Below are 22,973 nucleotides of genomic sequence, written 5' to 3' on the forward strand. Positions count from 1 at the left end.
GGATAGCATTACAGCTAATAAGAGAGATATGGCCCAACAGATGGAGTTGGCACGCTGTGGACCCAAACGCCATTTCTGACAGTTTGAGATAGATGTTTGTTTGCAAGCTTGTTTGTTTATTTCACAGCTGGCCAAAATGTGGGGTAAATCTCAAATACCATTTCCCTTTTTGGACCAAGTGGCTTAACTGTGAAGCAGATCCTATTGGTGTACTTTGCAAATAAACAGAAGAGCACAGAAATTTTTCACTTAAAACCAAGAGAAGGTAGATAGGCATAATACGACGGAGTTTTAGGACCACACTGAATTTCTTTTTTTTTTTTGGACTTCGAGAATAAAGTCGTAATATTATATTATGACCTTATTCTCGTAAAATTCCAACTTTATTCTTGTAAAATTCCAACTTTATTCTCGTAATATTACAACTTCATTCTCATAAAATTACAACTTCATTCTCGTAATATTACGACTTTATTCTCGTAAAATTACGACTTTATTCTTGTAAATTATGACTTTATTCTCGAAGTCTTAAAATTACGACTTGATTCTTGTAATATTACGACTTGATTCTCCTAATATTACGACTTGATTCTCCTAATATTACGACTTGATTCTCCTAATATTACGACTTTATTCTCCTAATATTATGACTTTATTCTCCTAATATTACAACTTTATTCTCGTAATATTACGACTTTATTCTCCTAATATTACGACTTTATTCTTGTAATATTACGACTTGATTCTCCTAATATTACGACTTGATTCTCCTAATATTACAACTTTATTCTCATAATATTACGACTTTATTCTTGAAGTCTAAAAAAAAAAATTCTATGTGGCCCTAAAACGCCGCTGTAGTATAAGAGCTGGTAAAAAATTAAATAAAAAAACTTATTTCACCTTTTAATGCACATATAGATGCACCGGGTTTCATGGGAAAACCTTTATTTTATTATCAAGCATCCCTTGCTCAATGGTAAAAATAAAGACAGTAATTGACTTTTTGAAAGGAGAAAAAAAATTGTTCCATTATACACAATCCAACACTGACGGGAGAGGTAATAAAGAAAAAAACTACTTTACAGCTATTTACAAAAACTGCTCTGCAGCTTGAATACAAATTTCTTATACAGTCCTGCTTTTATAGTACAGCACCTTAGTTTTTCATTTTGATATGTAAAATCTTTTGTGTTTAAATGATTAGGTCACTAAAATCTTATACAATACCATTTTCCCCACTTGCCGTTAGTGGTATTTACATGTTAAGGAGGTTTTGTTGCAAGCCCCAACTCCTTGGGGCCATTTGCCCAAAGGAAGAGCCCCAAAGTGGAAATTGATGATGGGTGATTTATCTGGGACACCATTTCTGGAAAGAATCGCACCACCATTGGGGTACACAAGCAAGCCCAACTTATTGCCAGTTCCAAGCCTGGATAAATACAAAGGTTTAGTGTCAGAAAAGTCAAACCCTTTACCAGAAACAAAACAGAAAATGAGCTTGTTAGTTTTTGTAACATGCGAAGCGTACCCCTTTAAAGAATACCATCAGGTACTTGTCTGGCCCTTTTGAGAAATTAACAAGGGTCAAGTTGGATTCAGTTAAGACTAGTTCAAAGGAATAAAGGGAAGGAGAAGATTGATAAACTGAAGGTACGAGGAGAGACAAGAATAAGAAAGAGGTTGAAGATTTGAAGAGGAGGAGGAAGATGAGAATGGTGTGCACAGCAAACTAGATGCAACAAAGCCAAAGAACTGGGTGTACACTGTAGGTACCGGTGACCTAAGATGATGACTGGCTGTAGTTACTGTCTCTCAGAAGATTCCTTGAGTACCACTGGAATGACTGTTTCTAATAAGTGGTGCTTAAGGACACCATATCAACTCAAGTTTGGGACTGTGTGCTGGTATTGTGCATCACCGCATCCAAGATGCAGTGTTACATCCTGGATGTCAACCACCTAGGCAATGGTCTATCTTCACCTTTCAAAAGTAGCCATCTGCCACTGCCAGGTGAAGTGTGGGCATCCCCTTGGCCTTCTCCAGCCACTGAGGTCCTCAACACCAAGGCACCTACAATCTGATTCACACAAAAAGAAATCTACTACATAGCCACAATGTGGTAACTGATGTTCCCTCACAATGCAAGTGGTACTTCTAATGTAAGGAGACCCAGATGATGCCTACAACTTCCAGGAGGCAAAGCAGGGTTTGGTAACCAGGGAGTACAACAACACAAGGAATGCAGGAAAACCTGGCATAATACACAAGACAATCTAGGAAAAGGAGGTTAAATAGACCGAGATATAATTACAATGATGAGACACAGGAAGGAAGCAAAACAATGCAAAGAAGACAGGGGATATAAAGAAAACACAGAAGTGCAGTAGACGGGACAGACGTGTGACAGCAAGGCCTAAAGGATTCCTGCATATCATCTGAATCTGGCAGATAGATGGCTACTTTTGAGATTGGGATGGATCGTAGGTCGGCGTGGGTAGTTGGCAATTGTGACTCAAAGAAGGGATGTAGCAACATGTAACACCAGCACATGTTCCTGGACTTTACTTGAAAGTTGCTGTAAAACTCAGCAAAAAGAAAGAGATCAAAGAACTTCAAGATGCTGTCGTGTAGACCCATAGTTCCCAAAGTTCTCTCGTGGAAAATGTCTCTGGTCACTTTGAAGATGAGTCTTTGTGCATTTGCAAATATTTCCATGGGTCTGTTTTGGATAGATATCCAAAATTTTGGATTTGGGCAGACTTCCATCTCTTCCATATCAAGGAGAAAGAGGCAGGAAAATAAATATATTTCCATGGCAATTTCTCCATTTACTCAGTAACTGATGAGGTCTTTTATCAAAGTTGGGTGACCTGAATCTTCAAAGGTAGATGTTCTTCTGAAAGGCAAACAAAATGACTGCCAAGGTCCAACAGATGTCGGTCTGAAAACACGTCCATCATTTCACAGAACTAATTGCACTGATTGGTTCTCGTAAATGATACTAATAGATGGAAATGGTTCCTGAAATGAGCAAGCCAAACTGAAATTCTTATTTGCAGAAGTACCTAAACAGATGATTAACTCTGCACAAAACAAAGTTAATTTCAACAATTCTTCAGAGTTTCATTAGTTATAGATTACATTTTTCTCTTGATTGCCATTCCATTTTATGTTAATTTCTGGGTTGTCCTCATCTTTAAAACAGTAATTTCATGTTCTGATGTACAGGAATAGTTAAGCACCATTTCTCACCACCAATCAAATAATCCAAGCAAGGGATTCTGCTCTTCCTACCATCAGTCCTGTTTTCACAGCATGGTAGGTGCCACTAAGTAGCCATTGAAAGTGATATAGACATCCACATCATCGCTGTAAATTGCATTTTCCCTCTCCCTCTTGTAGAGTCGGACCCAGACCTCATCATTGAGGGCCAAATCCAACATGACGCTCTGGCTCTGCATGATGGACCTCTCACTGGGCTGAGCATACAGGATCACTTGCTCCTTGTCGTTGTGCATCAGGTGGAGGTAGGTCTCCTTGAAGTTCCAAGTATGGATGTTGATGTTAAAGAAGTAGATCCCTGGCACATAGCAATAAAATTTGCCTTTGAACATGTTGAAGTGCTCGTGGAGGTTGACAAACACCATGTCAAACACCAGCGCCTGGTAGTAGTCCACGCTATGCAGTGATTTACGACGCCCCACTGAGAAGGAAGAGTGTTGGATCTTGCAGGCATCTCCTGGGGCACCTGCCTGGCCTTTGCTGCCTTTAGGTCCCACAGGTCCACGATGGCCAGGGGGTCCCTCAAGACCTGGTTTGCCAGGGGTACCTTTATCTCCTCTGTCTCCTTTATCACCTAGTGGGGGGAAATGGAAACATACATAGGAGATTCATGTGCTTCTTAAACTGAACAGTGTATGGTGTCAAGTATAAATCTTGGATAAGTTTGAATATGAGCATGATCAGCTTTCACCAAGACCCTTTCAGCCCCACCACACCTTCCACAGAGTATTGACCATTATAACTGTCCCATAGCCATAGGGTTGGGTCATTTATTTATTTCCTGTAGCATCAGCTGGCTCCTTTTCATATCCTTACCATAACCACTCCACAAAATAACCAATATTTGGTTAAATAAATGAACCTTTATGCTTTAAATTTTGAAAATAGAGCTATCAATATTCTATTGACTCAAATCCCAGTATGGATGCACAGGTAGGCCAACAACACAACTGGTTGTTTTTATTCCTTAATACAGTATCATGAAAAGAACATAAAAGATACACTACAGAGAATATAAATACTGAATCAAAGTTGTGGAAGTTCATGTTTCACTCTCTGATGAACCCACTGCGTTGTGGCCCACCCATAAGCTAACCTTGGAGGCCATGGAAAGTAAAAGTACTGAAAATGAGAACAGAATTTTTAAGAACCTGCTGCACCCACATTTACACTGGTCCACACACTGACAGACTTTGCAGGCATAAGGAATGAATTGAAATACAGTTAGATACATTTATTTTGAGTAATTTCCAACTTCTCTGTGTAGTGATTAAGATAACTGCTAAGCTAGCTAGCCTACGCCAGTTGCCAGGCAGGTTGTCATGGTGACCTACTGGTATGGTGCAGCTAGCTTGAAAATAAGTTTATGCTGTTATTATCTGTTCACACAAGTTTAGTTTTTCCCCAGATGACCCATGTCTTTCTGGCAGCAGATATTCGTGTAGGATAATTAGCATAACATGAACAACACAATAACAGCTCCCCGGCCAGATTATTTGCAAACATTTTGAGTTTGCACTTATTTTTTTTCCTTTTGTGACTGTTGGACCTGCAGGTCCTCTCAGCTGAGCTTTCCAAAATCTTATTAAACTGGAAAGAATTCAGTTATACTTATTTTTACTTTTCTGGTAAACTTGACCTTCTGCAGGATGGAAAGAGAAGATTTTTTTTTTTTTTTTTTACAGAAATACTAAAAGCATGGCTCATCTTTAACAGTTTTCTTTTTCTATGCCGTCTAGAATGTGACCTTACTTGACCTCTACTGAGTACAGTTGGAGACGGCATCATTAACAGAACTTTATGCTGACATGTCTGCTTCAGGGAGGATGATACCACAGACGGCCAAGAAAGAAAAGCACAAAGTTGCAAAGTTGAGTTTTGAAAGTCAGAAGTTTCACTTATCTAAACACTTCAGCTGCAAAAATGAAGTTTGGTAATGGACACCATGTTACCAAAACAATGAAGTTCAAATCAAAGATGGAGTCCAAAGATAACAAAACAGTAACCTTGGAGTAATTGTCAAAACCGTTTTCACCTACATTTTACATGTTCGTAATGTTCAAACTGGTGGTCAGACATGTTTACATTTCACTCCTTCGGTCCGCCTTTGTTTAAATTCTCTCATTGTTACCACATGCGAGTTCTCAGGTCATTGCAGCCAAAGTTCTAAAGAACATCCTTCTACCCTAAAGATTTTACTGCTTTTAAAGTGTATTTGGCACCTTCAGGTAATTAACACCAACCACAAAACTTTTTTCTTCAAGCCACCAGAATGTATTTTCTTCTAAGCAGACCACTTTAAACAGTATTTGAGGTTCCGAGTTAAACGTCTGTCACGTAATCTGGAGTAAAAGGACCTGCTCCTCACACTCTGCTGACACCACAACCAGCACGGAAGAGCCAAAATAAACACCAGCGAACATCTCGAGGCTGAATATAATCCATCCAGCTGTGACTTCGCAAAAAGCCAAGAGGTAATTTGGCTTGCCCAAACAGTAGTTTAGAAGCAGATATTGTATTTGGGATGAATCTTCAGACCTCAGGGTAATTCACTCCAAAGGAAGTAGTGGCTCCAGAGGCATTGTTATGGTGGGGCATCAATTCATACTGAAGGTCCCATTTTGATGATCTATGGCACTAAAATGCTCTTGGGGCATGTGTGACCCCACATTGCCATGAAATGAGCACAAACATGGATGCAAGGGGTCATAGACATGGAAATATAGACCTGGAATGGACGTGCGCGCCTCAATCTATTAGCGTCACTCAGGACAGGAAGGCGCCATTACTAAGGGTGGAGATGTGCCGATCATCAATAATAAACTGACCGCTTTTTTTGCACTAGCGTCACTATTTCTTAACAGATTTTAATAAATGTAGGCTTGTTTTAAAGCCCTTTGAAAGCTCTTTCCAATGGACCTATAAATGTGTGGGTGAAAAAAACTTTTATGTAAAATGCAGAAATTTGGGGAAATTATGACAAACTGTGCTGCTTTTCTCACTCTATTGTTGCTATTTGTTAACAGATTTTAATAAAAGCAGGCTTGTTTTAAAGACCTTTAATTGCTCTTTCTAATGAACCCATACATGCCTGGGTAGAAAAAAAATGTTATATGGAAAGTGTGGAAATTTGGGGAATTTACTGTTTTGTTTTTTTTTTCCTGTCATAATTCTCGATGGATTTTTATAAATGAAGCCTTGTAAGTTGTATTCAAGCTGATTAAAAGCTTGGATAAAAAAATCCTTATGTATTAACTGGCTCAAGGTGCTCTCTCCACCCTTAGTAATGGCCGCCGTGCGGCACGCCGCTAGTCACGTGACGTCCATTCCAGGTCTCTATTACCATGGTCATAGATAGTCACTTACATAGACATCATTATGTTTTGGGCACAACGCAACATAAACCAGATCATCAGTCATCCCAAGTAAAAGCCAGTGTGCACCAGGAACCTGAACTGATGAGGATTTTTGGCAGGTTAATGGATTTATAAGCAGTCATCTTGGAGTGCTGAGTAATGTTATCCACATGTACACTTTTGTAATCAACACCGCTGGATTCCTTGGCCGTGACAATGTGTATTTAGCCACTGAAGTCAAGATCCTAGGTCATCCAGAAGCAGAGATACAGGAAAAACTCCAATTTTTCCATCCATCCATTTTCTATACCCGCTTACTCCAGTTGGGCACTGCAGTCTCGTTTCAGCGCGGGCGCTAAAGGGGTAAAATATGACACATATGATGTAATTTCTCTACTTCCAGGGGGCAAACCATGGCATTTTCAATGGTTTTTTTGGGGCAAATTACAAGCAAACAAAGTGAAAATGCAAAGAAAAAGTGACAATGCGGTGGGAAAGTGGACATGTGTTGTGGTTTGTTTATGACAAACATTGAGGACAAACATTTGAGGTGGTTTTGCAGGCAAGAGAACGTAGCTACTCTGGTTAGCTATGCAAGCTAACACTTGCCAACACGACGTCTCCCATCTGCCTCATCTTTTCTTCTCCACTGGGAACTGAAAAAAAAAAAACTTTCGTGACTGCATCGGTTAATGCTGCTAAAAACAAAACAGTACACCATTTATCCGCGTGATTTTATGCTGTGTATATCACGCAGGGTTCAAATGAGACTGCGGTGCCCTATTAAGGGTCACAGGGGGGCTGGAGCCTATCCCAGCAGTCATAAGGCATGAGGCAGAGTACACCCTGGACAGGACACAAAGTCTGTTGCGGGCCAAAATCCCATTTTTAAAGACCAATTTTTATAAATCCAAGATGGCTACCATATTGGCTTCTGGGAAAATGGAATAGTCCATTTTAGTAATCTCCATGAAATTCCAACAAAATGACATAACAAACCTGAGAGTCAGTTTTATTTAAGAGTAGACCGTTGTTACATCCTCACTGCGCATGCTTAGCAGTGCCCAAATCTCACGTGACAAACAATGAAGTCGCAACGCCGTGGTCAGATTGGGAAGCACACCGCTAAGGGCCCTGTCCCACTGGCGTTTAGGAGGATTTGTGGATGGAATGCGCACAAAAGTGGCCCACATCTGCCAAACAACCGCAATAATCGTGTAACATTCCTGTATGAGTCGGCCGCCATCCGAACACGTCCGTGATCATCCGCAGAGGCACGTATGTCCGCAGCTAGGATTATGAGCGGCTCAAAAATCCTGCTGCGGATGAGATCCGCATCACTGCCTGAACACATACTGAAGACATACGCAGGATATACACAACCAACACGCCGCATATCCCCTGTCATCTGCTGATATCCGCAACCGACGGGTTGGCGCGGCTTGGCGGCGGACCGGGACAGCGTGCAAAACAGATATGACACGTGCCCAGCACGGCCACATCACGGTCACAAATGGTATGTCGCACATGCAGACAGAGTGGGCACGGATGGAGCGAGTGCATCACGGCCGCTGTGCACCTCATGGGGGCGCCTCCGCGGTCACCTTCGCTTCTGTTCCCTGTGATATCCGCTTTTCTTCCTCATGTATTCACTGGTCTACCCCGGGACATTTGTCATTTCCGCTCACCTTTGTTGCGGACGCTCAGCTTTTGTCTCCTCATTTCATGCGCAAATCCTCCTAAACGCCAGTGGGACAGGGCTCTAAGTGTACGTTCATCCAAAGCATGTCAGGAGTGGCTCTCCATGCAGACTAAGGACGACCTGATGCCCTCCACAGTGTGGATACCCAAGGGGTTGGCCCGGGCTCGGACACGTATTTCGAAATGATGCTCTGGTTGAGTCACGTCAGCACAGAACTCATCAGATTAATAATACTTTTTTTGGGGCGGTGGATTGTTCATGGGATTAGTTTTCATCGCAAGCAGAAAGCTGAATGACAGATCAATGTGAACATTGATGGTGAATAAATGGAGCACTGCAATAGTAACAAAGCTTTAAAAATAAGTGATTTTTATTCGTTTTTCTTGGCGGGTGGGACAAAGCTGCAGTGGGATGGGGTCCAAGTGGGATCCAAGACTGATGGCCCCATCTGTGATCAATTCAGAATATGTCCGAGAGCCACTGGGGAGAGAAAAGGGTGAGCTGAGTGACCCCTGAGACCTCTGGGTACAGGGAACGTCCAGGAGGTGAGGTCCAGTTCACCTGCTTAACATTGTACCTTTTACTGTTTGCCAGTATGAGGCACAATGTAAATGATGCCTGAAAATATTGAGTTGGTAGGGTTTTATTACTTTTTTTCTTCATGAGAAATGGAGCGGTACGCTTGTATGTTTTTGATGAATGAATGGAACTTTCCTTTTCTGTAGCGTTCTGTAATCTACCTGAGAAGACTGAAATAAATGGACAGCATTTATACAGCGCTTTTCCATCTGCATCAGACGCTCATGGTGCTTTACAAATAACGTCTCACATTCACCCCAATGTCAGGGTGCTGCCACACAAGGTAAAAGTCCAGTGTTTTCCTGGCTTTCCTCCCAAACAGAGCTATCATTTGTGCGAAGAGCATTTCAATCACAAGCTATTTTTATTGTTGTAATATTGAATATTGATTTTCACTGTGTGTCCAGGATTACAGCTGCCGGTGAAAATGGGTTTTCTACTAAATATCATCTTATTGTTCCGATTATTACATCTGGGACATGTTTAACCCTCAAGCGACTTGAGTGGAGTGCACCTGGAGAAGCTCCCACAGGTACCGCATGCAAACATACCCACAGAGTCTTCTGGCTTCCACCCTCTAAAAACCATGTTAAGGACTCCTGCCATGGTAAACAAATTCACAATACAAACATGGCCTTTGGCTAGTCTGGGCCATGTTCAGATGTTTAGTCATGAACTTGGAGAAACACAATGTGTTCTATCAACAAAGACAAGCAAGTGAGGGATGACCCTGGCCCAGTACACCTGAGCTTGGAGACATGGAGAAACAGCAATTTTTCGCCCACACTTGGCATATCATTTTGTGAACCATTTTTCTAATTTTAATCACAATAAGGTTTCCTACCATGAATTTGTCAATCTATTTCTCTTCCATTTGTTCATAGATTTTTACAAGGATCGGCCGAGCCGTGTGGCAAGTATAATCCAAACTTGTGCAGGGTCACTTATGACCCCGGGAAGATCTATGACATTTTCAACATTATAGGTTCAGATGGTTTTGTAATTTGCCAACTCTAATCATATTTTACTGTTTTGCAGGGAAGCCAACAGACCTAGGCAGTGTTGTATAAAGTACTGGAAAATCACACAGATACCCATTAAAAAAATGACTTTGGTAGAAGTTCAAGTCACTGATTGAAATGCTACTCAAGTAAAAGTCTTAAAGTATCTAGTATTTATTGTACTTAAGTATGACAAGTAATGTACAACTAAATGTACTCAAGTATTGAAAGTAAAAGTACAAGTAAATGTTAATCAAAAATGGACTGATTTTTTTTTTATATTAAAGTTTATCTAGGCTTGTAAATGACTGGTAGTATTAGTCAAAATACTGAAAATTGTGCACATCAGACAAAAACGCTTCGGAAACAAGGTTTCAAAACCTAAACGAGAGTTGGCTACTCACTAGGTGTTCACAGGAAACAGTTATTTATTTCTATATGTATTTATTTATTTTCATTGTTACATGGTTTTATCTTTTCTGTTGTGTTTTGTTTCATTAGGTTCTTTTTGTCTTTTTCTCTAAAATTGTATTGTAACATTATTAGTCTATTATTATTGACTATTATTGTCTATTATGTAGACTATTATTGTTGTTGCTATAATATATGAATAAAAATAAATTAAAAAAATTACAATTTGACTCTTTTACGACAATGATCGCTGAGCCATTAATTATACAGAAAACAAATCAACTCAAACGTGCTGATGCGAACAGCTTAATGCTAACTTTAACATTGAAAATGCCATAGACATGCTAACGCGTTAGCATCTGTCCCGTTTTTAAGTTATAAAATACATCCATCAACTGTTTCAGAAGACCATAACAGGTCGGTTTAACATAAAAATATTAAATATTACTCACAGACATATGCTCTTCAGGGTTTTAGCGGGGAAAAATTAGGATAAAGCAAAATAAAACAATCAATCCACGAATCATAGATCGAAGCACTGCTTCGACCTGCGAATCACTGCTTCGATTGGTTCAAGGTTCAAAGCAAAGCCGCGCTGCAGAAAAGTTGATTACAGACCCGCTGCAGGTCTGTAATCAATGTAGAGAAATGATCATTTTCCTGACAATCACCCCCCAAGTGTGCAACTGCAAAACAGCCTACCGGACATGACTCATGTCAAATCGACATGATTTCGTTGCAGTCACTAGTAATCAGTGGTGTCTCTGGGTGAAAACATGACTTTTTTCGCACGTGTGTGTGTGTTTTGTAACGAGTAACGGCATGGCGCATAGAAAATGTATCGGAGTAGAAGTATGCAATTAAGGTCGGAAATGTAGTGAAGTAAAAGTGAAAGAAAGCTGAATTAAAAAAAAACTCAAGTAAAGTACAAAGTCTCCCAAAACGTGCTTAAGTACAGTAGTGAAGTAATTTTACTTTGTTACTATACGAGTACAACACTCGACCTAGAACAGTAAGATTTACAGCTGCACAAGGATCGAGACTGATTCTTGATGCCCAGAGTGAGGATGAAAAGGATGATGGACAAATATATTAGAGAGTGAAATAAATATGAAGAACCCTAAAACAATCATTTACATAGAAGTATTCCAATATAAAGTCAATGGGGTCATAAATAACCCCACCCAGTCATATTAGTCACTAAAATAGCTTGGTCGCTTGAGGGTTAAGGGACTTTGTCCAGCCTTCTTTGGGCAAAGGGACATTTGTCGCGGTGTTATCCATAGATTCATTCATGTCCGTGTAGTTACGCGGAGCCTGGATGTCCGCATTAAAACGCTTTGCTCCTGACATTCTACATGAGTGACTTCCTGTCTTTTCAGTGCACAATGTAACAACTGTCTATTCAGAAAACACCCTCGCAATGTTAAAACTAATTTGTTTGCTCCACCCATTTATTCACATCCGCCCCATACTGAATGCTCACTGCTCCAGAAATTTGTATTTATTTTTTTTTCAGGTTTTGCATAAGTTAGTTTGAAAAGGGGGAAGTTTATTAATAACCTAACTTAAAAATGCCAAAAGCAATAAAAACACATTGTTCCTTTTTTCCCATGTTTTGATGTGGGTTTTTTTTTTTTTTTTTTTTTTTTTTTTGTAGAAAGTTTAAAATAAATAAGTCAATTGTTTCTTTCCAGAAGACAGATTGGCTGAAAATTGATTAACAGGATACAAAGTTTAAAACAATATCCAAGCACACATGGCCCATAGACCGTTATTGTTTTTGCAGCGAGTTGGATGATTCACAGACAAAATAGCCATCAGCGCACAAGACTGTAATTTCATGCATTGTTGGTGAAACAGTCTGTGCACAACTGAGTGACTGACTGAGTTTTTGTTTGTGTGTGTGTGTGTGTGTGTGTGTGTGTGTGTGTGTGTGTGTGTGTGTGTGTGTGTGTGTGTGTGTGTGTGTGTGTGTGTGTGTGTATGTTTTTGCCACATAAGCAGTTTCAGTGCTGGGAGAGAGCATCTGATAACTCATTGCGCAACTGCAGTTTTCATTGTTGTTTCACCGTCTCATCATCACCCAGCTGCAAGTCACTGTTCAGCCAAGGAATTCCAGAATCACAAAGTTCTTAAAAATCAAAGGGCTTGCTTTGATTCACCCCCCATACTTCAGTATTAATTGCTCCCTCGACGGCCTGATTGTGGTTTTGACAACTTTGTGCTGCATCCTTGGTTCCTTGTGCCTGCAGGGTTTTCTGTCCTCCTGACAGCATGGAGCTGCACAGCAGATTAAAAACATTTTGATCATGCAATAAAAAGATGTGAAGCAAGTGCAGCCTCTGCTTCAACTTCCTTGAACTTGCACCTGGCCCGTGTGCACGCTGCGACACGTCTGATGTGCAAATAAGTTTCACCACAAAGGTAATGTTTCACCAATTTAGATTTCTGATGTTGGAAATTAAAACATTGGTGAAGCTTTTAGAGATGTTTTTGTAGTTTGGCTGGACCAAAGGAAATAAAAATTACATTCTGGAATAATAAGGACTTTTCTTTTTCTTGGTTCAGCTGTGAGAGAAAGCTGCAGATCAGTTTCAGCTTTCAGGCTGAGTCACACTCTGCATGTCCAGCTGATGGAACTGATGACATCCATCGTTTGGACAGCTCTGTGCAAGTTGGCTGCTGATGCCGCTGCAGTATTACATGCATATGTTCTAACAAAACCTTCTCTGGCTGGCTGTTATTATGCACATGTTGGACAACAGAAAATTGCTGTCTTTAAATCCTGAACATTTTTCATGGTTTTCCTGCTTTGACATAAAGCCACACAGATGCACAAACACGAAGTCGGTAACATCCACAGTTGGCTTTCCTCACTGCTGAGCGAAGCCGGATTGTTAACAGTTGCTGTGTGATAAGTCAAACACAGAAATTATCACCGATATTATCAGCCAATATAAGCCCTTTTCAAAGTACTCACTATCGGCCGAAAGTTTGCCGATAGAACGCCGATAATTTCTCATAAACAGAACAGTTACTGAAATAATGTTTGTGTCTGCAATGTAAAATGTCCTTGCACCGTTTGTCCAGTAGATGGAGCTCTGACTCCATTCAACTGAGAGATGCTTACACCCCTGCTTAAATGTGTTCATCACCGGCCCCTGTAGTTCGCTGTCACACTGCACTGATCGGCTGACAAAAGCATACAAGTAAGTTTATAAGGATCTATATCCTTATCCTGAACCTATATCTAAGTTGCAGCAACAAGAGGTACAAGATCAGATGTATTTCACAACTCTTTTTAAGGATATGTATTTGCTAATTTCACAAAGGTTTAATTCTTGATTGCATTTTTTTAACTTAAATTCTTCTCTGTTATAAAGTTAATCAATATGAGGACAAAGCTTCAGCTTTTAGCTCATACCTTTTTTTGTTAAGGGTCCAAAAATGAACATTTTATTCATTTAAAAAAAATAATAATAATATTGGTTGATTTATCAGCTATCAGCAAATCAGCCGATTTATCAATTATCGGCATTTTTTCAACAAATATCGTTATCGGCATCAACCTCAAAAAATCCATATCGGTCAGGCTCTAGTAGCCACCCTGGGATGTTCTGAACTTATGGGGTAAAAACAGCAAAAATCGTGACTAAGGTCAGTTTCAGTTTGTATAGGGGTCAAAAGTTAAAGTTGCTCCAGTTTCAGTAAAAAATTATGCAAATTGTTTGGGTTAATGGAGTTCTAAATAGGAATAGTTTGCATCATGTGTCATGCTTAGTTATCATGTTACAGGGTAACATGTCACCTAGCATAGAATCCAATGGACATCAACCTTGTTTGACCTTTACTTTGGAGACCAAACATTCAACCCAATCAAAACTATTCCATTTATTAATCTTTTTACAACCCCAATTCCAATGAAGTTGGGACATTGTGTAAAATGTAAATAAAAACAGAATACAATGATTTGCAAATCCTCTTCAACCTATATTCAATTGAATACACCATAAAGACAAGATATTTAATGTTCAAACTGATAAACTTTATTGTTTTCCTGCAAATATTTGCTCATTTTGAAATGGATGCCTGCAATATGTTTCAAAAAAGCTGGGACAGTGGTATGTTTACCACTGTGTTACATCACCTTTCCTTCTAACAACACTCAATAAGCGTTTGGGAACTGAGGACACTAATTGTTGAAGCTTTGTAGGTGGAATTCTTTCCCATTCTTGCTTGATGTACGACTTCAGTTGTTCAACAGTCCGGGGTCTCTGTTGTCATATTTTGCGCTTCATAATGTGCCACACATTTTCAATGGGTGACAGGTCTGGACTGCAGGCAGGCCAGTCTAGTACCCGCACTCCTTTACTACGAAGCCACGCTGTTGTAACACGTGCAGAATGTGGCTTGACATTGTCTTACTGAAATAAGCAGGGACGTCCCTGAAAAAGACGTTGCTTGGATGGCAGCATGTGTTGCTTCAAAACCTGGATGTACCTTTCAGCATTGATGGTGCCATCACAGATGTATAAGTTGCCCATGCCATGGGCACTAACACACCCCCATACCATCACAGATGCTGACTTTTGAACTTTACACTGTCGACAATCTGGATGGTCTTTTTCCTCTTTTGTCCGGAGGACACGACATCCATCATTTCCCAAAAACAATTTGAAATGTGGACTCATCAGACCACAGCACACTTTTCCACTTTGCGTCTGTCCATTTCAAATGAGCTCAGGCCCAGAGAAGGCGGTGGTGTTTCTAGATGTTGTTGATGTGTGGCTTTCACTTTGCATGGTAGAGTTTTAACTTGACAATGGTTTTCTGAAGTGTTCCTGAGCCCACACGATAAGATCCTTTACAGAATGATGTTAGTTTTTAATGCAGTGCCACCTGAGGGATTGAAGGTCACGGGCATTCAGTGTTGGCTTTGTCAGTTTGAACATTAAATATCTTGTCTTTGTGGTGTATTCAATTGAATATAGGTTGAAGAGGATTTGCAAATCATTGTATTCTGTTTTTATTTACATTTTACACAACGTCCCAACTTCATTGGAATTGGGGTTGTATTTAAACCAAGAATTTACATAATTTTGACTGCTCATGGACTGATTCTTCTTTTCTTTAGTCTTCTGACTGTGCTGCAAAATGCAAAAGGTGGAATAAGTATGTCCCTTTTGAGCTACTGTACTAGAATTGTGGCATCGATGAGGGAGCCCACTCCATGTAGATATTAAGGGCTCATTTTGTTTTTATGAATACTTAATATTTCTATGTTGCATGTAACTACACCCTAATCAAATAACAGATTGCTATTACTGCTATAGTCCATTGATGCTAATAAACGCCTCAAAATTCTACACACTGTAGCTTTAATCTGAGATAAATGCCGTTTTAATTTAATTTAACCTTTATTTAAGCATGTTAGTCCCGCTGAGATCAAGATCTCTTTTACAAGGGAGACCTGGACAATTATACAGTCTCCAATTCACCTAACCTGCAGTACTACCAGTACTACTGCAGTTTAATGTCTCAAAGTTGCAACATACCAAAGGACAAGAAAAATCCATTGAATTTAAGAAATTACATCACATTTACATTTCTAAAATAATCTGCATTGTGCATTCAAGGACAGTTTCACTTCTGTGCAACTACTATGATATTAAAATAGTTTAGCATCTGAGACCTGCGCTCACCTGTGATGATTAGTTTATTTGTGAAAGACGTCCTTTTGGAGAAAACAGAGTGACCCCAATTCATGGAAACTGATTCCACTGAATCTTCAGTGGATCTTCACAGTAAGCAGGCAAATAGTTACTAGAAAATTTAAAAGCATATTAATAAATGCCCTGTGCAGTATTAAGAATTAATTTAGATCTACACTGCAGGTGCCGGTTGATACCTGCATTTTATTTTATTTGTTTTTTTAGGCAATTTGTCATAAATGATCTCTCTCCTGCAACAAACAAGACAAGTGATCATATCTCCCATGTGCCTTCTGGCAAACTGTAGCTGAAATTCTTGTCTTTGCAAAAATTCCTTGTCTGTGCTGCACCATGAAGTTGTGGCTGGAAAGCAACAGACAAGTTGCACGATGCAACTGGTCTACCAGTACGCAGACCTGGGTTCGATTTCCTTTCATCCTAATAGTCTATGTTCTTGGACAGGTCAGTTTGTCTGCATTGTCCCAGTCCATCAAGCTGTGAAAAGAGTACCAGCCTTGGCTGGGGAAGTACCTCCAGTCCGACTGGCGTCCCACCAGGAGGAGTTGTAGAGTCATCCGGCCTTTCGTTTGCATGTGAGTAATGAAACCCTCGGGCTAATTTCAGAGTCCTGGTGACCATTCAGGCCGCTGTTGCTCATCTGTTATATGTTTCTGCCATATTTAAATTGTAAATGAATCATGAAACAGACCAAACATTTGTGGGCTCTTGTGTCAGGTTGAGAATTAAAACAATAAAAATTCATTTTGATTGGGACACAAAGAACCGCTGGTCGTTCAGGTCAGTTGTACCTTTGAGGATGGTCATGTTGATGACTGTCCGGACTTCGGGTATCTGGTGTTGGGCCGTGGCCGCTGGTGCTTCCAGGTGTTCGCAGCACCGCCGGCAGACTCTAGGAGGAGCTCTGGAGGGGGACGGAACACAGCACGCCAGAGGGAGGAGCAAGAGCAGCCACAAACACACGCCCATCATGGCTGGCAAGATCTGAGAGTGAAAAGTAAGAAAAGCAAAAAGCCCCTCTTTGAAAAGGAAACTACATGTCAAAATAAGAGTTCAGTTGAACAATTCAGTCATTATCACAGCAGCACAGTCTATCGTCGAGGTTCATCACTCCACGGCACGCAGATTAAATCTGCAAAATTAGGGAGATTTAAGATCCAAGAGTTGCAGTGGCCAAGTGGTTAGTGTGCTTGTTTAAAGGTTCCTGGTTCAAACCCCACCCCTGCCGCATCTCAACATGTAACGTGGGGTTGCATCAGGAAGGGCATCTGGCGTAAAACTTGTGCAAGATCAATATGCAGATCCACCTTGGTCAGATCTGCTGTGGTGACCCGAGTGAAAACAAGGGAGCAGCCAAAGAGACTTACTGTAAGAGCCAAATTCTTCCCCCTTTTGGAGCCCAATCACACTAAAAACCATCCAAAAGAGCAGAAATTGTCCAGGAACAGTTCTCAGTAGACCATGATGCATTGCAGCCAAACATGACATGGTCTAAACGAAGGAGGGTGCGTTGAGGATTTGGATTTATTGACCAAATAAATAAAAAGTCAGCATCATGAAACTTCTGGACGGCAGTGGACATTACAAACTGATGACAGATTTTATCCCTCCGCCAACACTAGTTTCCAATTGGACAAATTTTTACAGTGGAAAAAAAATTTCAAGGTCAAAGTCCTGTTAGAAGTGGCTTTTCATAAGCTAATATAATACAAAATATAGATCAAACGGTCTTTTCAATGTTAAGCAAATATCTGCCAAATCTGTAATGTGGATCAGATGCGGATCAAACTGTCTGTTCATTGAGAGTGTCAATTTGCACCTCAGTGTCACAAATGAGTGATTAAGGCACTTTTGATTCAGATATAATGAAAAATGTACACCAAATGGGCTTTTCAATATAAAATTCAAAATGTCCACAAAATCCACAATCCACATCAAATCCGGATCAAACTTTGTCTGTTCATTGAGAGTGCCAGTCTGCATCTCACTTTCAAATATGAGAGTGATTGGGGCACATTTGTTTAAGATATAATGTAAAATAGACATTAAATGAAGTTTTTAATGTTAGATTTATATGGCCACAAAATCTGTAATCTGGATCTGATCTGGATCAAACTTTGTCAGTTGATAAGGGACACCGTCCTACATAACACTCTTAAATATAAAAGAAATGTGATCTTTTTTGACAGAGTTATGAATTTTTGTATATGTGTTCAGTGTTAAAGATAGGGATTTTTCTAATTTTCAAAGATTTTTTTCCTAACTTTACCCTTTGACCTTGAAAATTGAATCAGTTCTTGCCTATAAGGATATGAATTTTCAGTAAAAAATTTTATAACAATTTATGAAAAATTGTGGGCTCCAGGCTGTTCACAGAGAGTCAGACAGACAAACAAATGAAAACTGTGATCCTGAGAGTGACCAGTATCTTGCCAAAAGGTGAAAAGAGGAACGACCACCATGAAGAGGGACTGACAGGCAAGGGAATATATATATATATGTTCATGCCAAATTTGGAGGCAAAAAAGCAACGAGCAGATGTGATTTGATGCAGGTGTTAGTTTTGGGGATGAAAATTTACAGGGTGATTCCATAATTTATTCCTCAGAATTGAGTGAGTCCATATTTTTTTCCTCTGCTTGGTCTAAAAAAGTAACCGTTACTGACTGCCACAATCTTTTTTCTTGATTTCTTATAGTGTTTCTTAAAGCCAGAAAGTTGCCATTTGAAATGACTTTAGTTTTGTGTCATGTCTGTGATTTGCTTTTTTTCTACAAAATTAAACAACTGAATGAACATCCTCCGAGGCCGGGGATTCCATAATTATTGCCAGGGGTTGTAGACACTTGAAAGCATCATCCAGAAATATCAAACTCCACTGCAGCATTGGCTGCTTTAAAATTCTACAATTATGATTTTGGTAAACGTACAAGACCCACCAAAAAAAACAAAAAAAAAAACAACTTTAGGTAAAGTAAGTCATGCTGGATGGGAAAGTGTTTCTCAATCATTCCATCTGCAAAAACTGCATTTGATGGAAACTTGGAAAACTGGATTTGCAAACTCCAACTAAGAAAAAAAAAACAAAAAACAAAGAACACACCACCTAAAGTTTGCTTTCCTAGGTGGCAACTCAAAGAAAGCTTCCTCAAGCAAGATAAACATTCTATGCCAAATTATGTTTATAGTGGATTAAATTTGTTTTCACAGAAAACACTTTCTGTATACAAATTTGCATGTTGATTTAGGACTTTTTAATGCCATCTGCCCTTCCTGATGAAACTCCAAATACACCCGGAGACATGGCTCGACTTGACCTGGAACCTTCTGTCTTGGAACCTTGCTCTGTTTCTGTAGTTTTACTGTGTCTTATCAGAATATTAGTGTGAAAACAATCCAATCTTTTAGATTTTACTTGATCTTATAACATTGGGAACATAGCCTTTGCAGCTTTTTCAAGGCCCTATTTCTCCAGATATACAACCCCAATTCCAATGAAGTTGGGACATTGTGTAAAATGTAAATAAAAACAGAATACAATGATTTGCAAATCCTCTTCAACCTATATTCAATTGAATACACCATAAACACAAGATGTTTAATGTTCAAACTGATAGACTTTGTTGTTTTTGTGCAAATATTTGCTCATTTTGAAATGGAAGCCTGCAACATGTTTCAAAAAAGTTGGACTGGGGCAACAAAAGACTGGGAAAGTTGATGAATGCTCAAAGAACACCTGTTTGGAAACAGGTGAGTGTCATGATTGGATATAAAAGGAGCATCCCCAAAAAGCTCAGCTGTTCACAAGCAAAGATGGGGCGAGGATCAACACTTTGTGAACAACTGTGTGAAAAAATAGTCCAACAGTTTAAGAACAATGTTTCTCAATTTAGGGATTCCATCATCTACAGTCCGTAATATAATCAGAAGATTCAGAGAATCTGGAGAACTTTCCACACTTAAGCGGCAAGACCGAAAACCAACATTGAATGCCCATGACGTTCAATCACTGCATTAAAAACCGACATCATTGTGTAAAGGATCTTATCGTGTAGGCTCAGGAACACTTCAGAAAACCATTGTCAGTTAACACAGCTCGTCGCTACATCTACAAGTGCAAGTTAAAACTCTACCATGCAAAATGAAAGTCATACACCAACAACATCCAGAAACACCGTCGCCTTCTCTGGGCCTGAGCTCATTTGAAATGGACAGACGCAAAGTGGAAAAGTGTGCTGTGGTCTGATGAGTCCACATTTCAAATTGTTTTTGGAAATCATTGACGTCTTGTCCTCCGGACAAAAGAGGAAAAAGACCATCCAGATTGTTACCAGTGCAAAGTTCAAAAGTCATTATCTGTGATGGTATGGGGGTGTGTTAGTGCCCACGGCATGGACAACTTACACATCTGTAATGGCACCATCAATGCTGAAAGTTACATCCGGGTTTTGGACCAACACATGCTGCCATCCAAGCAACGTGTTTTTCAGGGACGTCCCTGCTTATTTCAGCAAGACAATGCCAAGCCACATTCTGCACGTGTTACAACAGCGTGGCTTCATGGTAAAAGAGTGCAGGTACTAGACCTGTTGCCCATTGAAAATGTGTGGTACATTATGAAGTGCAAAATATGACTACACAGACCCCGGACTGTTGAACAACTGACGTCGTACATCAAGCAAGAATGGGAAAGAATTCCACCTACAAAGCTTCAACAATTAGTGTCCTCAGTTCCCAAATGCTTATTGAGTGTTGTTAGAAGGAAAGGTGATGTAACACAGTGGTAAACATACCACTGTTCCAGCTTTTTTGAAATGTGTTGCAGGCATCCATTTCAAAATGAGCAAATATTTGCACAAAAACAATAAAGTTTATCAGTTTGAACATTAAATATCTTGACTTTGTGGTGTGTTCAATTGAATATAGGTTGAAGAGGATTTTCAAATCATTGTATTCTGTTTTTATTTACATTTTACACAACGTCCCAACTTCATTGGCATTGGGGTTGTATGACGTACACGTCTAAATTGGAGTTTATTATTCATAGAAAAGCATCAGTGCAAACCTGAAAGCAGCTGCAGTTTTCCAAACTATGCACTGACCTCTGGGAGGTTAACAGTGAGGTCATATTAAGATGAAATATACAGTGTGCGTTGAACACACCATCTGTAGTTCATTAAAACCACCACATGGTGGCACATTATACATTTTTAATTTCATATTTATGGTGTCCACCAGATGAATTATCCCAGGTAGGTGTTAAATATCTGAAAAATTATTTGAAACAAAAGAAGACCACAGTTATCTAAAGCAAGAGATGTTCCAGTTATACGGTTTGAAAATAAATGGTTGCCTGGTGAGCAGAGTGTGGTTCTGATGAAGAGCCACCACTCGCTCATCTTCAACTGCTTACTCCACTTAAGGGTCACGGGGGTCATAGGGCATGAGGAGGGGTACACATACAGACAAACACTCACACCCGCACACACACACACACACCCACCTACGGGCAATTTAAGGTTTCCAAGTCAACTAACCTGCATGTCTTTGGGTGTGTATGGGGGGGAACCCACGCAAACATGTGGACAGCATGTAAACTCCACACAGAAAGGCTAAAAGTGGGAATCGAACCCATGACCTTCTTGCTGTGAGGCAACAGTGCCAACCACTAAGCACTGTGCTCCCATAATAATGAGATGCAGCACACAGACATTTATGCATAAATAAATGGAGCATTTTTTACTTTTTATTTGGGATTCATTTCAGGACGACTTCAATCCCTTTTTGCAGTACATGTTGGTGTTAAATAAATAATTGTGCACAACAAAATATGGTTCTGCTGACAGATTTTATTTTATTTTATTTATTTAAATCCAATAATTTCCCCTCCCTTTTTTATTTATGATTGTCAGTGCAGATTTTTTTTGTGTGTGTGTGTGTGTGTGTGTGTGTGTGTGTGTGTGTGTGTGTGTGTGTGTGTGTGTGTGTGTGTAGAGCACAGTAATGTGAGCCTCGCACTTTGGCCAGATTAAAAAAAACACAACACACTTGCCAGCTTTATTACGTCACTAAAACGCCCAAAGGCCCCCTCCCCTTTAAACACCCCTCAAAGGGTCGCACGAACACATGCACGCCCGTGATTACTCAAGACATGCACGGGGTGCAGGCTGAAAGGGGACAGCACACGCGCGCGCAACTCAGTGAGTGCATTTAAAAAGCCACGTGTACAGCGGCCAGAGCATCAGTTTGGCACGTGGCCGCGCGCGCATACAGCAACATGCACAACCCAGTGATGCACGTTCGCAAGCGTCTCAGCGCGCGTGCACACAAGACTGATAATATTACAAGGGGAGGGGGGGAAAACTGCTGAATTGGCGGAATGTAAGTTCTGCAAAAACCTGTGTTTGCGCACACACACACGCACCGCAAGCAGTTTGTTTTGATGCAGTTAGTTTTCAACTCCATGCAGATAGGTGAAACGTCATAAAGTGTTTAGTCGCTTTTCTTACCTGGTGGAACTTCTTTCAGCTCAGCTGAGGAGAACTAAAACACGAGGAAGGAGAGGAATAACTGCTGAAGAAAAAGATCTCCCTCCCTCACAGCCTCCCTCGCTTCCTTTGCTCCCTCCCTCCTTCTGAAAAAGTCATCTTTTATCCCCTTGTTAACAAGAGACACCAGCCTGTGCTCCATCAAACTCTGCAGGAACCAAGTCACAGTTCCAGCCATTTGGATTTCATTAAGATTTCCACAAGAAAACCCAGAGTTCCGCCAGCTTCTGTCCTCATTTCTCAAACTGAAACAAATTATTCCTCAACGTCTCACAGTAAAGTTGTGCTGACACTGAAAAATAAGTGTGAAGTCTGTAATATTCCAGACCATGTTTCTGATAAAGCACCTGTCACACCAT

The 22,973-nt window shown here is 40.1% G+C and overlaps 1 protein-coding gene across 1 annotated transcript; it reads right to left on the reverse strand.

Annotated features, from left to right (window-relative positions):
- Positions 1-931: 931 nt before the first annotated feature.
- Positions 932-22,660, reverse strand: c1qtnf6b (C1q and TNF related 6b). Its single transcript, XM_034188845.1, has 3 exons — positions 22,576-22,660; positions 16,858-17,050; positions 932-3,859 (listed from the first exon to the last, which is right to left on the reverse strand). The coding sequence occupies exons 2-3, from the start codon at positions 17,036-17,038 to the stop codon at positions 3,312-3,314; spliced, it is 729 nt and encodes a 242-aa protein (XP_034044736.1). The 5' UTR covers positions 17,039-17,050; positions 22,576-22,660; the 3' UTR covers positions 932-3,311.
- Positions 22,661-22,973: the final 313 nt, after the last annotated feature.

The sequence above is a fragment of the Thalassophryne amazonica genome, chromosome 15, assembly GCF_902500255.1.
Source record: "Thalassophryne amazonica chromosome 15, fThaAma1.1, whole genome shotgun sequence".
Classification (NCBI taxonomy): domain Eukaryota; kingdom Metazoa; phylum Chordata; class Actinopteri; order Batrachoidiformes; family Batrachoididae; genus Thalassophryne; species Thalassophryne amazonica.

Bases quoted from the DNA above. Each gene is read 5' to 3' on its own strand.
- c1qtnf6b (XM_034188845.1), bottom strand. From the start codon at position 17,038: ATGATGGGCGTGTGTTTGTGGCTGCTCTTGCTCCTCCCTCTGGCGTGC. The intron at 3,860-16,857 runs GTACAACTGACC...TCCCCCCACTAG, and splicing joins CAACATGACCATCCTCAAAG to GTGATAAAGGAGACAGAGGA.